General features: G+C 44.6%; 1 protein-coding gene across 2 annotated transcripts in view; it reads left to right on the top strand.

Moving 5' to 3' along the window:
• Window positions 1-4,562: 4,562 nt before the first annotated feature.
• Window positions 4,563-14,536, top strand: part of EGFR (epidermal growth factor receptor) — a 49,336-nt gene continuing 39,362 nt past the window's right edge. Inside the window, exons 1-6 of one of the 2 annotated variants that reach the window (XM_019470929.1) lie at window positions 4,563-4,658; window positions 6,520-6,706; window positions 7,430-7,564; window positions 9,344-9,412; window positions 12,369-12,487; window positions 13,919-14,060. In XM_019470929.1, the coding sequence (XP_019326474.1) occupies window positions 4,578-4,658; window positions 6,520-6,706; window positions 7,430-7,564; window positions 9,344-9,412; window positions 12,369-12,487; window positions 13,919-14,060 (733 nt within the window). In that variant the 5' untranslated portion in view covers window positions 4,563-4,577. The remainder of the gene's footprint in view (window positions 4,659-6,519; window positions 6,707-7,429; window positions 7,565-9,343; window positions 9,413-12,368; window positions 12,488-13,918; window positions 14,061-14,536) is intronic. The other variant, XM_019470930.1, reaches the window with a different exon arrangement.

The following is a 14,536-nucleotide window of genomic DNA, read 5'->3' as shown; positions in this document are numbered from 1 at the left end:
TGTTGTACCCTAATGCCATCAAGATATATAGGGGAACCCATCTGTATTTCTGGGGTGATGGGGGGATCCCAACAGCTAACTGTATTGGAAGCCGAAGTAAGTCTAACTGGGAATGGGTAGCAGAAGCACCCCATTGTGACTGGCCCAGACGCTCCGTGCATCACTTGCACATCACTTGCAGAGAGTGAACCCGTTTGCATCACTGAGAAATACCCCTTTAAGGCCAAGTTTGAGGCAGAGAAGGGGAGCAAGCATGTCTGTGGACAGAGGGAGGATTTTAGTATCCAGGGCAACCAACCCTGCACTTTTCATAAGCACTAAAATTCAGCAAGTTTGCATGTATCAGTAGCGTGCCTCTTTCTTCGGCTCTTTGATCGCTGCTGTCTTATATAGCACCTGTCATTTTGGCTCATTTCAGCAATATCTGCCTTTTTTTAGGCTGTCTGTTGAGGTAATACTGTAACTGATTCAAGATCAACATTACTTTGGCATTCAGGAAGCACAGCATGTGTGCTAAGAGCAATATCATATAGAAATAAAATGCTTCGCAGTGGTAATCCCATGCTGCTGCCCTGCAGACATTTTGGGTTGCCTCAGCGTCGCAAGGGTGATGGCTGGGGCTCTGGGGGTCCAGCAGGTCGCCTGGGCTGGGGCAGGAGAGCCTCGTGCTCCCAGTGGGCAGCCCCGCTCTCAGCGCTGCTGCAGACACTGGCCTCCTGGGACATCCTCTCTGTGTCAAAACTTTCCAGATTTTCCAGACTGGCTGTATTTTTATTATATTAACATCATAGATAAGAGCAAAGCTTTCGTCTTTTAGGGATCAGCCCATGCCCTGAAGTTCAGTTCTGGATCTCAGCTTTTGTACTGGTCAGGGACATTCTCACCCTGAATTTTCATCAGGAAACTTCTCTGGTTTTTTTACTCTTCTTTATAGCTAAAATGTGCTGCAGCCATGTGTGAGTGTCCACATGGGACATATATTGTGTGGTACATACTACCACCACCCCCAGCAGTAGCACATATACCCACCACTGACTCCTAAACCTGGATAGTGCTGGCTTTGCTACACGTTGAAACAAAAGTATATAATGCATGTATGTGGCATCAAAATCTGTCCTTTGGAGGGCAAATAGGTCAAGCTCAACAGAGGTTAAATCATAATATAATCCATCCACTCATGCATGCACGTCCCACTTAAAACTCTGTGGAGCGAGGCAAGCACCGCATTGTCTGTGCTTTTCCCTCTGGCCAGAATGGCATTCACACTGTAGTATTATGTACAGATAATTATAGCATGTATCTTTTCAGAACACAGTTTTCGTAAGCAAAGAAATTGCAGGAATGGTATTATTCATCAGATGCAAGCAGGCCATTTTCTTTTCTTTCCAAATGTTCTAGCTGGAAAATTATTCAGCACCTTTGCCTGAGTTCAGTAATACTGCTGCAGGGGTTTAGCTTGTTTTGTTTGGTTTGGGTTTTATTTGCTCAGCATATACTGCTTATGACCCAGATTCTTATTTGGTAAATACTGCTGTGATGAAGTTCACTTTTTGGATGTACTTAGATCTCTTTGCAGCAAACAAGGATTTGGCCTTGTATCTCTTTGAACAAACAGAAAATTGTGCACGAGGAGGAAAGCTCCTATAGGGTGGTCTGACTGACACTAGCCATATACTGTTGAGATCTTAACAGAAGCAACCCGTTTTCTTTTGCTCTCCGGATCTTAACGAACATCTCATCTACATCTTCTGTTTACTGCGTAGAGGATGTGATGAGCCTGATGGAGGGGTCAAGTGGTTTTGCATGTGGCTTAAGACACCTTTGGTAGAGAGCCATCAAAGCGCTCTCTACTCACAGAACAGGGGAAGAAAGTAAGTCCTGGAGGACCAACCTGAAGCCTTTTCAGAGCTTGTTATGTCTGGGTTTCCCTCTGCAGCTTCACAAGCTGGCAAGCTCCTTCTCTTGACTATTTGCTCCTGCCTCCTCGCTGTCCTCAGAGCAGTTTCCAATGCAGCAGGTTCATGGGGCACCATGGTGAACCAAATCAGCGAGCTTTCCTGAGCTAAAAATACCCTCTGTCCATTTATGTATTTATTTATTGTTCTGCATTATTTGTAGCTTGGATCAACTCTTTGGCATGGTTCACTGAGCGGCCCTATGGGAGAGGGAGAGGGAGAAGTGCAAGAGTAACCATGCCCTCCACCCACTGCATCGGCCTTGACCTAGTAAGCAGTGAAAAAGTCTGTGTTTCTCGGGATGGCTGAGCCAAGTTCAGAGCTCCAGCGCTTGTCCGATCCCAAGGGAAACACGTTCAAGTGTGTGCAGTTTCTCCTAGAGCTTGTTTCAGTGAGCTGGACTGTGCAATCCAACCACTGCCAAGCCACGTAGGGTCGATGGTGGGTATGGGTGGCCAGGAGGACGCTGCCGCAGAAGGCTCCTCCTTCTATCCTTCCTTTGGTTCAGACGTAGCATAAACACTGCAGCTTTTGCACAGGGCCTGTCTTGAGTACCAGGGCAGATCTTTGCTGTTAACACCGGGGATGCAGTGAGAGCATCAGGCCATTTGTGGACCCTGAAGATCAGAACAGGCTGACTTACATGTCTTCGTCTCTCTGAGCAGTCTAAACTGCACCTGCTTCTGCATTGTATTTCAGTGTGTTTCAAAATCACACCATTTTATAGATCGGATCTGAGATGCCTAAACTGAGCATCAAAGCTGAGGTTTTGAACCATCTGAGAATCTTTGGTTACTGGCTTTTTCCTTTGTTGGAGGAACGCAAATGCTGATTTTAAGCACGAGCATATTGGAACAGTAAAGTTTGAAACTGGAACAGAAAATTCTGCTTAGGAATTTCTCGTCTGTTACAGAAATTCAAGGCAAATGTAAAAAGGATCATTTTCTACACTTGATGCTCATGTAGTAACAAGCGGCTTAGACAGTGTAATCACAGTCCCTGTTAAACTGTCCCCATTTATTAGCAGTTGCCACTCTGATCGCAAACACCATAATGTTTATCTAGACAATGAGAAATAACTGAGGAATGTGAGTGAATAGCCTTGCTTTAAACATGGACAAAGACTATTTAATGTGTTATCACTGCAGCTCCTTAATGGTGATGACTGTACTGAGAAGTAACACATGCTCAGTGAATGGTTTTGAGGATTGATAAGTGTGTCTTTATCACTGCTTATTAAGTTACTTTTCCTACTAATAAAACATCAATTGTTCGGTAAATCTTCAACAGGTGTTGTCTTATGTTACTAGCTCTGAACCTTATTTCCAGCTTTGTCAAGAGTCTTTTGCTTTATAGCACCCCACACAATGGTGTTCCAGTTTGTGAGTGGTGCTTCTAGGAATTATGGCTCTACAGAAGTATCATTTCATTAATTTTTTTCTCTGAGTTAAAAAAATGCAATTCTTTCAGTGTCTTATGGAAAGCTATGAGGTCAGGCTTGGGTTGCATTACAGCAACGATGAGATAAAGGCCTCCTCGTGCTCCCACTGAAGAGCAAAGTTGGGCTGAAGCTTTCCACCTGGAAGGTGTTGTGAAGTCTTTTACCGCGTTGCCTTCTGTATCGTTCTCCTTTCCTCTGTATTGGCATAACTCAGAGATGTTTTAATTTTAGCCATGCAGGGATGGCCCGGGGAATGTCTGGAAGAGTACAGAGTTTCTGGGGCTTGTGTGTGGTGTTTTTTTCTTTAAAGCAGTTTGCATTTTGCTTTTTTATTGCAATCGAATATAGTGGTGATAGCCTGACAGTTCCTCTAGGTTTGGTAAAGCCGAGTAATAGCATTTCAGGTGGGGACTAATTTTTCCACCATGCCATTACAAAAGTTTGTAATCTCAGTGGTGCTCTGTATGGCACCGCTTCCTTCCCCACCAGCAAAGCAGGCTTAGGTGGATTTGTGTGCCAAAGCTGAATATGCCAGGAAGTCTCCTGAATCTATCATCCTCCCATATGTCAGAGTGACAAGAGATGTGTGAGCCCTGGTGGTTCAGTTTGCCCTTAAAACCCAGACTTGTAGCTTGAGGAGTCCTGCAGGACTCCCTCCCACTGAGCTTACAAGGAGACCCAGCGCCTCCCAAAGTATTGTAAGTGGGTCTTCAGAGAAATCGCCTTTGGTGATACCTGGCAGTATACCACTTTCCGTAGTGTTTGATGGAATTGTATCAATGCCCTCTCCTCAGGGACTGAGTTATGTTTGTGGTGCAGAAAACTTAGTGCTACTTATGTACAAAAGCCTCATCTTGGAGTTTTTTTATGTAACAGGAAGTGATGAAGGGTTATTCCAGCTCTTAATTCTGGTACATCTCTGTGCCTGGGAAACGTCACATGCTCCCTACATTATTGCCATTAGGGTCATGCAAGATAACATTCTTGTTTCTTATGAATCTGTGCTGATGCTTCACTTACTGTGGTGCTTGTAAAGATAGGTGGGCAACAAGTCTTCACCCTGTACTTATTCTTGCTTTCCTTCATGGAGTTTTCTTCTTTCCTCCACAGTTTGTCAAGGGACAAATAACAAGCTGACCCAGCTGGGACATGTGGAAGACCATTTCACCAGCCTGCAGAGGATGTACAACAACTGCGAGGTGGTATTGAGCAACCTGGAGATTACATACGTGGAGCACAATCGTGACCTCTCTTTTCTGAAGGTTAGTGTTCTTGGCCAATGTGGCCTTCCCTGCTAAAGGAATCTTACTGCATTTTTTAAGTGCAAAGGATCACCTACCTATAAAATTCTATGGTGATCCAAAAACATAGCTAGCTAATGTCAGAGAAATTGCAGATCACAGTCTCGGCATACCTGTAGGCTGCAGGATATGCTCAACCCTACTATACTAAATCAGGTACTTTGAGAAATAGCTTTTCAAGCGCCTGCCAACCTGTGCTGGCTGCCATGCAGATGGGTTTCTTCTTATTTATAAATATCATTACATCCTTACCCATTGCCTCACTCCTCAGAGGGCAAAAGGCTTTGTGGTGCTGTTGGGCAAAGCAAATCGCAAAGTGAGTGGCAACCCACTGATGGCAGATTTTGAAGTGTGGAGGCCCTTCCCCTGCCCTCCAAGCTGGGACCCCTTCCCCTGCCGTGGTGGTGAGTGCCCCTCCGGCCTGCAGTGCCCGCACCCCAAGCAGGCAGGCAAGTCCTGTACAATAACTTCCCACGTGGACGCTTCAAGCAATCTTCAAGATAATCCTCTGTGGTTGACCCATGGGCTACTCCCATCTCAACATTTGTTTTGTGCACAAGTGCATAAGCGACCATGGCAAGCTGAGAGGGAAACAGACAGGGGATGGATGTTAAAACGCAACTGCAGCATGGGGAGGAGCATTGTCTGCCATGGGGACCTCCAGGCTCTCCACCAGCAGAGACTGGGCAAGGGGTACAGCTCTGCTGCCCTGCTGCCCCGCTGCCACCAGCAGCAATAGTGTCGTACCTTAGGTTATTATTTTTTTTTTAAAGAAGGTGTTTTAAATGCATTGCTTTTCACATGCCTGGTTATCAGATTAGGAGGTTTTCAAAGGAAGAGGCAGGAGAGGTAGCAGGTTTTTTGACATGATAAGTGTATGTCTGGTATCAAGTGCTCTTGTATGGTAGCTTTGAATAAACAGGTCAGTCCTCCAGTTTGAGAGGAGTAATCTCTTTGTGTGAGCTTTTCTTCTCAGGGAACAAAGAAAGGGAAAAAAACATTTCATTATAGTAACAAAAGAGAACATCAGAAAAGAGATGGTTCAGACATATGAGTTACAAATATGATGGTATTGCCATTTTTCTTTCCCAAGCACAACTTGACCATGGAGCTCAGTGTTCCCAGGAACATAACAGGTCTCTTGAAAACTCACTGGTGGTCTTCATAGAATAGGAAAATATTCTAAGTGGTAGCCTGAGGGCTTTTCATTTATGGTGATCTTTGTATGAGATAGAAATGCACACATTTCACAGTACAAGGCAGGAATTAACCTACATCCAGGGACAGTGCCTCACTTGTCTTGTTGGCCTGTAACTACTTATTACTTAAGAGGGAGAAGGTTACCTGATCTTCTCCTCTGCTGGGCAATGGAGGATCCGCAAGGGAAGGGGCACAGAAGAGAGAGTGTAAAAGTCTCAATCAGATGGTATCTCTGTGCTGCCAATGGTTGGAGGCTGGGCAAGTATTCAGGGGAAGCATCACACTTGGTTGCCATATCATACATGCTTGCCCTGTTCTCCTGCATCCCCTAGGCAGCCCCACTTGCCCTTGCTTGGGGACAGAACAGGGGTAAGCTGGACCTTTGGAATGAGCCCCTGGTAGCTGCTCTAAGGGTCAGCTTATACCTGCTTAGACAGCAAAATTTTCCACATAGTCCCGTCTTGTTCTCAGATTTAATTTATTTTTTAATGAGATTAAGTGGCTTATCATTCCTTAAAATTGAAAGATGGTGGATTGGAGGGGTGGGAGGAGGAAAGAAACTCTGTCAAGAGTGGAAGAGTGCTATGGATTAAGCACCTTGTTTCTTCTGTTGTTCTCTCAGACAATACAGGAGGTTGCAGGCTACGTGCTCATCGCGCTTAACATGGTGGATGTCATTCCCCTAGAAAACCTCCAGATCATCCGAGGCAATGTGCTGTATGACAACTCTTACGCCCTGGCAGTTTTATCGAATTACCACATGAATAAAACCCAGGGACTCCGAGAGCTGCCAATGAAACGGCTATCAGGTGAGACAAGGGCAAGAGGTGGAGGCACCTGTAAAGCAAACTTCAACTGTTAGGTTATTGGTATCAAGATCCAATTGAAGATCTCCTCTCAAAGTCATATGCCATCAAATCCTGCTTTAAAAACAAGGATCTCAATGTAGTTTCCCAGTTTCCTAATTGCTTTCCTGCTAGCCAGCCTTCTTCAAGAGATGAAGAAAGTTCTTAATTTCCCATTGCAGAAAGATGCGGAAAATCCAAAACATCAACAGGGTGGTGAGATTTATTTGTGTCCCCCAAAATGGCAAAGAAGTATCCATTCATTATTTTGGATTATTTGATTCCAGTGCATGCACATCAGTATTTTCTGTTAAATTCCAGTAGGAGCTGGTGGTATGTGAGTTAAGGGTCTTACACGGTGTCTGGCTGACGGTCTCTGGCTGTGTACACCAGCAGTGCCATCTCTGCTGAGTGCAGTGGCCTCTGGAGGTGGCACCAGGCAGAAAGCCACATGTAGTGGCATCTTAGTGGCAGCCAAAAGCAGCTGACCCTCCAGAACCCGTCAGTCTGAGCCTGGTGTTAGTTGCACCATCAGGAGTGCTAGTGCCGTGCAGATTGTCCTTTTCTGTCAGCATAGTGTGGCTGAGGTGAAGAAACGTGTTTTATTTCCCTTTCTTTAGATCAGAGACAGAAGACTTAGGCAGTTTGCTTGACTTACCAACTTTTTTCCTTTTCCTTCCATGGCAGAAATTCTCAATGGAGGTGTTAAAATCAGCAACAATCCCAAACTGTGCAACATGGGCAATGTTCTCTGGAATGACATCATTGACACAAGCAAGAAGCCTCTCATGGTGCTTGAATTTGCAAACAACCTGTCTTCTTGTGAGTATTGACTTACCAAAAATGCTGTGCACTCCCCCATTTCAGAGAGAAGAATGAACATCCCATCTTTCGTGCGGTGGGTTTCAGGTCCACCAATTCCTGCATGCAGGTCCACCAAGCCCTCTTCCAAGGGAAGGCCATTCATTTCTTCACCACTGGCCTAAGACATAATTTTTCATGGTGGTTAGGTCCTTGACGCATAGGTCAGCGAAGTTCTTGGGAAAGCTTCTCTTGATTTCAGACAGTACCCTATGTATGTGTTTCTTCAAAGACAGCTCAGAATAACGTGCACTCGTTTGTTTTCCAGCAATCTTCTGTTTACAATATAAGGCTCTGGTCTAGAAGACCCATATGGGTACCTTCATGGAGTTACTGGGGGACTTGAAGCCCTTTTAGCGCTAAGGCCAAAGCTGAGTGCCGTAAAACGCCGGTGCTTCGGGCTGCAAGGATTATCCTTGCAAAATTAATGATAAACAGGCAGATAGATCTGATGCTTTAGATCAGCAGGGAGATGAGCATATATTTAAGTTTGTGTAGCATATGCTTTGAGTGGGCTCAACCTAATCCTTCAGCCTTACCAATCCCTTGTAAAATCCCCAGTCATTTCGTAGAAAGGAGAGTTTATTTTCATTTCTGAGCATTTAATTTCTGGCACTGTAAATTGGCAGAAAAACATATTTTCTTTATCTTCTTCCAGTTACATAATTGCCTGAGAGCTAATAGCCAACTTCCGTGTAGACATATTTTTCTGCAGAGCCCTAGCATAATCAAGGGGCTGCGAACAATACAAGTCAGCACAGGAGTTTGACTCTAAACACCACAGAAATGTTAACCTTTAACTTTTCAACTTTAAAAAAAAAAAAATAGTTCTTTGGTCCCGCACCAAATCAATCAACTCTTGGACAAGTATTGGCATTTGCTCAGCTATTTGTTGGCGGGGGGAGGGAGAATCACATGTTGTTAGCAGGAAGAATCACTTTAGTAGGAAATGCCTCTTAAATGTAGTGAATTCCAGATTAATCTGCTTAGGCAGCCATTTATGGTTTTAATAACGATCCTGTAATCTAAAATAAGTTGTTTCTCTGGGACTTTGCTTGTTATTAAGAGAAAGAAAAAGAAGAAAAAGGAAGAAAGGAGTAAGGAAGGAGGGATGGGAAAAAGCCTGGCACTGAACCTTCCAGGTCAGGCAGAGTGTCCATCCATCCTGCCGCCTCTCCATCAATTGTCCATCTGCCGTGTAGTCCTACGCTGAGGAGTATTTTTGGCAGAGGACGGGAGGAGCGTGCGAAGCAGACAAGTCGAATTACTTTGTGGTCGGAGTAGCTGGCAGTTGCCTGTGAATCCAGTTGGGTTTGTTTTCTTTTTAGAACCACATTGTTCAGAAACATTGATTTACATGTGGCCTGTAGCGAGCAGCTGGCACATGCCCGGCCGCAAGCCAGCGATGACTTGCTGTTGCATGCAAACTCCAGCAGAAGGGCCAGCCGGGCAGTAGCCGAGATTCCTGTTCCTGGGAAAAATATGCCTCTTTCGTAAGCTGGACTGGCTGGGTATTGCACTTGCTTGCTCAAAGGTGTGGAGAACTGCACGTAGGAAACCAGATATGAACAAAGGATAGGGATTTAAGGTCCAGCTTTCGAAATTTTTGAGCACTGGTATATTGGTCCTTCCTCCCCTGATTTATTGAGAAGGAAAGCTCAAGTCCCTGTTTTCGGTGACTCACATGATGTTGTTGTTGTCCATGTTTATAGAATATAATACTCTGCTCTTGTGTTTTAGGTCCCAAATGCCATCCGAACTGCACAGAAGACCACTGCTGGGGCCCTGGCGAACAGAACTGCCAGACATGTAAGCCTGCAGATTAATTAAGAAATATCTCGTGTGCTCTGACATACTAAATTTCTATCTACCGAAAAACTAACCTGTCAAGTGCGAATTAGTGACACGTGCTTCACATCTGTCCTTCTCTGCATCCCGCTATGCTGGGGCTCCTTGAAGCACACCATGTCCCTCCGTGGCCTGCTTCCTGCTCTGCAAAAGCGCAGTCACGGGGAGGACGGCCGTGCCCACTCCCCCTGAGTAGCTCCATTTCTGGAGGGGAAACCTCGAGGTGGTTTGACTTGGGTCTGGGTTTCCCTGCAGATGTGCTGTTCCTCCAGAGGGAAGAGACTGCAGCCGCCTCCCGTCTTTTGTCTGTTGCCCACAACTTTTCCCCATCTGCACTTGAAAACATTTATTCTTTAAGTTATTTTACCATGTAAGAGAGAACGCAGTAGCTGCATGGTGAATTGTTTGCCTTCCTGCTGTTTCCTGTAGAGTCATTCTACAGGCTAGTTAACGATACTTTGGATTAATTTCTACTATTAGAAGCAACAACACAACCCGATTTTTGCTGGCTTTAATTCCTCTTTTTGGAATCCCCGTAGGTTTCTTTTGTAAACACAAAAGATGTCACCTTCATGTGGGTAATCACACCACATACTGTACTCGGAGGACCTTTGGAAGGCTCTCAGAAAATGCATAGCCATTTTTTAATTTGTAAATGGAGGTATTTGGCATTGTGAGGTTGTTCAGTTTGGTTGCCTGTGCTTTACTGTAAACTTTTGCAGGTAGGATGCTTGATATTAAGAGAGATGCTGATATTAAGAGAGCGACACAAACATCCATTTAGAGTGCTTGAGATTTTGCAAGGCTTTCTTTCTCCTAAAGTAAAGGCTGAGGAGGAAGCCCATCTCAATTTGTTTTGATACTTCATTATTTCCTTTTTCTGTAACGAGTAGGGAAATGCACTGTTTCTGATTCTTCTTTCCTGCCAGTTTTGTGTAAAGTTCAGTGGAAAGACACTGATCTAGACATAACGCAAATGAAAGCAACGTCCTATCTTCAGTTTTCCATTGCAAATAATCACCTAAACCTAAGTTCCTTGCTTGCAAGTATCAGGCCAAATCTGTACGGCTTCTACAGCTTGAGGAAACAGGAACATACAGCTTCTCTCTTCTCATTTAGTACAAGCTTTAGGGGTTTTTTCAGTCAGCTCTGCAGTTTGGCTCATGCCTTGAACTGCTCTTGAGGTGGACAGTGGCTGCGCACACAAAGCCCTTCTCAGGTTGGTCCGGGCAGCTGAGACCACACAGCTGTCCTGGGGGCTTGCAAAACCTCAGGTCTCAGCCCTGCAAGTTTCCAGCATTTACAAACTCTTGCTAGCTTTGGGAGGATGACAAGGAAAAACGAAAACCGTTTGCAGGCTCTGGCTCTCCTCTCGAGGCATTTGAGAATCTGGCCAACTGAAAATATATCCCACATTTCCATATGTGGGAAAGTTAGGGGTGATACATATCTTTCTCCTTCAACAAACGTGAGATATTCTGTATGAAATATAAACATTTGCTGTGATATATGTTTCCAGCAGGAAGCTCTAGTCAATAGCTATCAAAGTGATGAGCTGTTTTACTCCCCTGGTGATGCTTATGAAAAAAATGATATCAAAATGCTGTTCGTGTAGAACAATGTGCCTTTTATTCCCCTGTTTCTAGTTGAACGGACGAGTTGCTATCAGAGAAGCTAATGCATATTGTAGAAATAATCTGTTTCCTTGAAAATATAATATCTTGCTTACAGACCTACAAGAAGCATGAAATAATACAGGTTGGGTATAAAAGTGTGTAATGGAAAAAGATAGGAAATATGATTTAAACAAAAAATCAGTTATATATCCTGTAGTGGGCTACATCTTCCAATAATTTTCTGTTAATTAACAACCATGTTTTGACTTACAGGAATTCCTGATGATATTGTAACTCACTTGTGCCAACTGCGAAGCTGGTAACAGTTACTGTAGTGCACAGCCGAAATGCTCAGGGTGCTGTAATGCAAAGGATTAGCCATCAGGTTTCTCTGATGTCTAACGCCAGGGTCTGTGGATCAGTAATTTTTTTGTAGAGAACAATCACATTTTGGGTCTCTGGTACAAACACATGCTAGCCATTAATTTCTGGGGTTTTTTTTAATTGTTCTGATTATCGTTTTCTCTGCTTTGATATTCAAATGGAGACAATTTCCTGATTCTCAACAAAATGTTGCAGGCAGTTTTTGCTTCCCTGCAAAAAGCTGACTCAGGGCCAGTTCTTACTCCGGGTTGCTGCACTGGTGCAAACCCTGTGGGAGTTGAGTAATGAAGATAAAATTTGGCCAAGGAATTGGAGCCTAAAGAAAAATAATATGATATGCATATGAAATCGGTTTGCTGAGTGGGTCTCCCCTCTCTCTGCAAATTTCAGAAATATTTTTAGAGCATTGAAGGGATCCTAACACCACACCAACAATGTGCGGTTTCCCGTTATAGTACAGAGTCCTGGCAGTTCTCCTGTTGTGTTGTTTTTCCCAAATCTAGCACCAATAATAGCAGATTTTCTCAACAAAATGGAGCCAGATCCTGCTCTATTGCTCAGCTGTAAGATGCAATGACTCCACAGAGTTTTTCTTGGTTTAGGCATTGATGCCACAGGGACCTGGATGCTCTTTCTAAGCAGGACATGGTTTGCTGGCTGGGACCAGAGTGCTTAGCACCTCACAAGAGTCAAGATAATTACAGGCTAAACACAACCCCTTCTTGCCACCACCCACACCAGCTCTCACCCCTCCCGAGCTTTGGCCTTATGTGAGAAAAGAATACACATTCCATGGGGAAAATCTAGCACAGATCCCGCACCAGACCTTTTCTCCATATTTCTTGATCTCATTGCACCAAGTACAGCTTAAACATTCTTCATTCCTGATGTTCTTCCTTTTTTCTTGTGTCTTCCAGTAACAAAAGTCATCTGTGCCCAGCAGTGCTCTGGCCGGTGCAGAGGAAAGGTGCCCAGCGACTGCTGCCACAACCAGTGTGCTGCGGGGTGCACGGGGCCTCGGGAGAGCGACTGCCTGGTAATGATGCTACACCACCACCGTAATTGCTTAAATCCCTGGGCATGGCGAGGCAGGCTTTCAGCTGCATGTCCTCTAGCCTTCTTTCATATGAGAAGGCCCCTGAGAGATGCTGACCTGGAAGGTGCCCCGGGGCTTCCCTGCACAGGTGTTCAGTGGGAGGGAAGAGGACATGAACTTCACAGCACCCTTAGCTGGTCTTTACTGACTCTGCAGGTGGACCTTCCTAATGCATGCCAAACCAGCATTAGTGCCTTCGAAAGCCCAGTGAGCTCAAAGCTGTTGCAGTCCAGCTAAGTGTTTGCTGTAGGGCAACTTCCCCACATAAGCAGGTCCCCAGGTCCCACCAGCTGCCCAGCTGCCACCATGGTGCAGTGCCATGCCAGCACAGCTTTGCCATGTGCTCCTTAATGCTAGTCAGTAATAATCTTAGTTTACCAAAGCAAGAACTTGTAAGGGGAATCAAATATGATGGATCTTCACTCTTTCTGCGTTTCATTGAACTTCAGACACAAAATCAAGGTTTCCCTTTCTGGTTTTCTCTTGCTGCAAAAGCACTGTGTTTGGGGGGCCCTGGGGCAGTGGAAGGAGAATGAGCAAATGGAGCTTTTTTAGGGAAAAAAAATCCTATTGCTTTTCTACAAGAGTTTCAGGGGGTTGGTGCACGCTGTGTTTTTAACTCTTCCCCATGTTTGCAGTACACTTCATTCTGAATTAAGTGACACTTGAGTAATTGCCACAGAAACCGTCCAGTCTGGGTTTTGTTGTTGTTATCTGTATTCCCGGTCCCCTTACAAATTGCGTGGCTATGATGCCCTTACAGGCTCACAGAGAAGACAGTTATTCTCTCTCTGGAAAGCCAGGGAAGAAAAAAGGGGAGAAGAGAGTGATTATTAATTTAATGCAGAATTAGGTCAGAAGAACCAAAATGTCCTTCATAAATGCCTGCTAAATTGTTCATTACCTGCAGCCAAATATAATGGCTTCAGTTTAATATTTAGCCAGAAAAGTCAGTAATGGGCAGGAAAGGACTTGATTTGATTTAAGTTATTAAAAAGCAGCCAAGAAAAGTACCGTCTGTCTTGATCTGGTTACTGCTTGTAGGGAAAATTCTTCTGTCTAAGGCATGCAGATTTGCTCCTGTTCCCACGTGAATCCCAGCAGCTCTCCACCAGAGTGCCAAGGTTCCTTACTCAGAACAAGAAAACCTCATGTTCTCTCTTTTTTTCCAAATACTAAGCTCAATTGCCCAGCCTGAAGCAACCTTTCACCTTCAAAACATGAGGGACCATCCTGTAGGTGCTTGGGGTTTCCATTAGAGCTAAGCAGGGAACAGATGAGCCCATCAGAGTGTTATTAAAGAGCTAATGTAAAACCATTGTCGCTTTTTAAGGAGAAAGTAGTTTAATGGGTGCTGTTGTTCAACGACAGGCATGTCGCAAGTTTCGAGATGATGCTACATGCAAGGACACGTGTCCCCCATTGGTCCTGTATAACCCCACCACCTATCAGATGGATGTCAACCCCGATGGAAAATACAGCTTCGGAGCCACTTGTGTGAGGGAATGTCCACGTAAGTTTATTTCAGGTCACAGCCACAGAGGAGGTGGGGGGTTGGAGGGAGGTGAGAAGGGACCTGTGTCATCCCTCTGCATTATGGCCAAGTGCAAAAGCACTTCTTGTTCTCCTCAGCTTCTGTGGGAACCGGGAACAGATGATAAAAATGAGAGGATAGCTGGTAAAGAAGACAGCCGCTTTAAACTGGCTGCATCCATCACCTTCCCTGATTTTTAACCATTAAATTTTGACCTCTGAAGATTTTTCTTTTGATGGGGAAAAAAACCATCTTATGAGAATCATCAAAACAACGGCCAAACAAGTCATATGGGATCAATCCTGTGGATTACCAAAGCATTATCAACTCTTAACTGGTTCTTAATTAGGACTGATAGAAAGTAATTGGTTCAAATACTCCCTCTCAAGGCCTGTGATCATTGCTTCCTCTACAGATGCTCGCTTTTTCTTTCATGCTATTCCATGTCCATGGTT

This window comes from Aptenodytes forsteri, unplaced genomic scaffold (genome assembly GCF_000699145.1).
Source record: "Aptenodytes forsteri isolate BGI_AS27 unplaced genomic scaffold, ASM69914v1 Scaffold282, whole genome shotgun sequence".
In the NCBI taxonomy this organism is placed as follows: domain Eukaryota; kingdom Metazoa; phylum Chordata; class Aves; order Sphenisciformes; family Spheniscidae; genus Aptenodytes; species Aptenodytes forsteri.
Note: the sequence above shows the minus strand (reverse complement) of the source record. Positions and strands in the feature narration are given on the sequence as shown.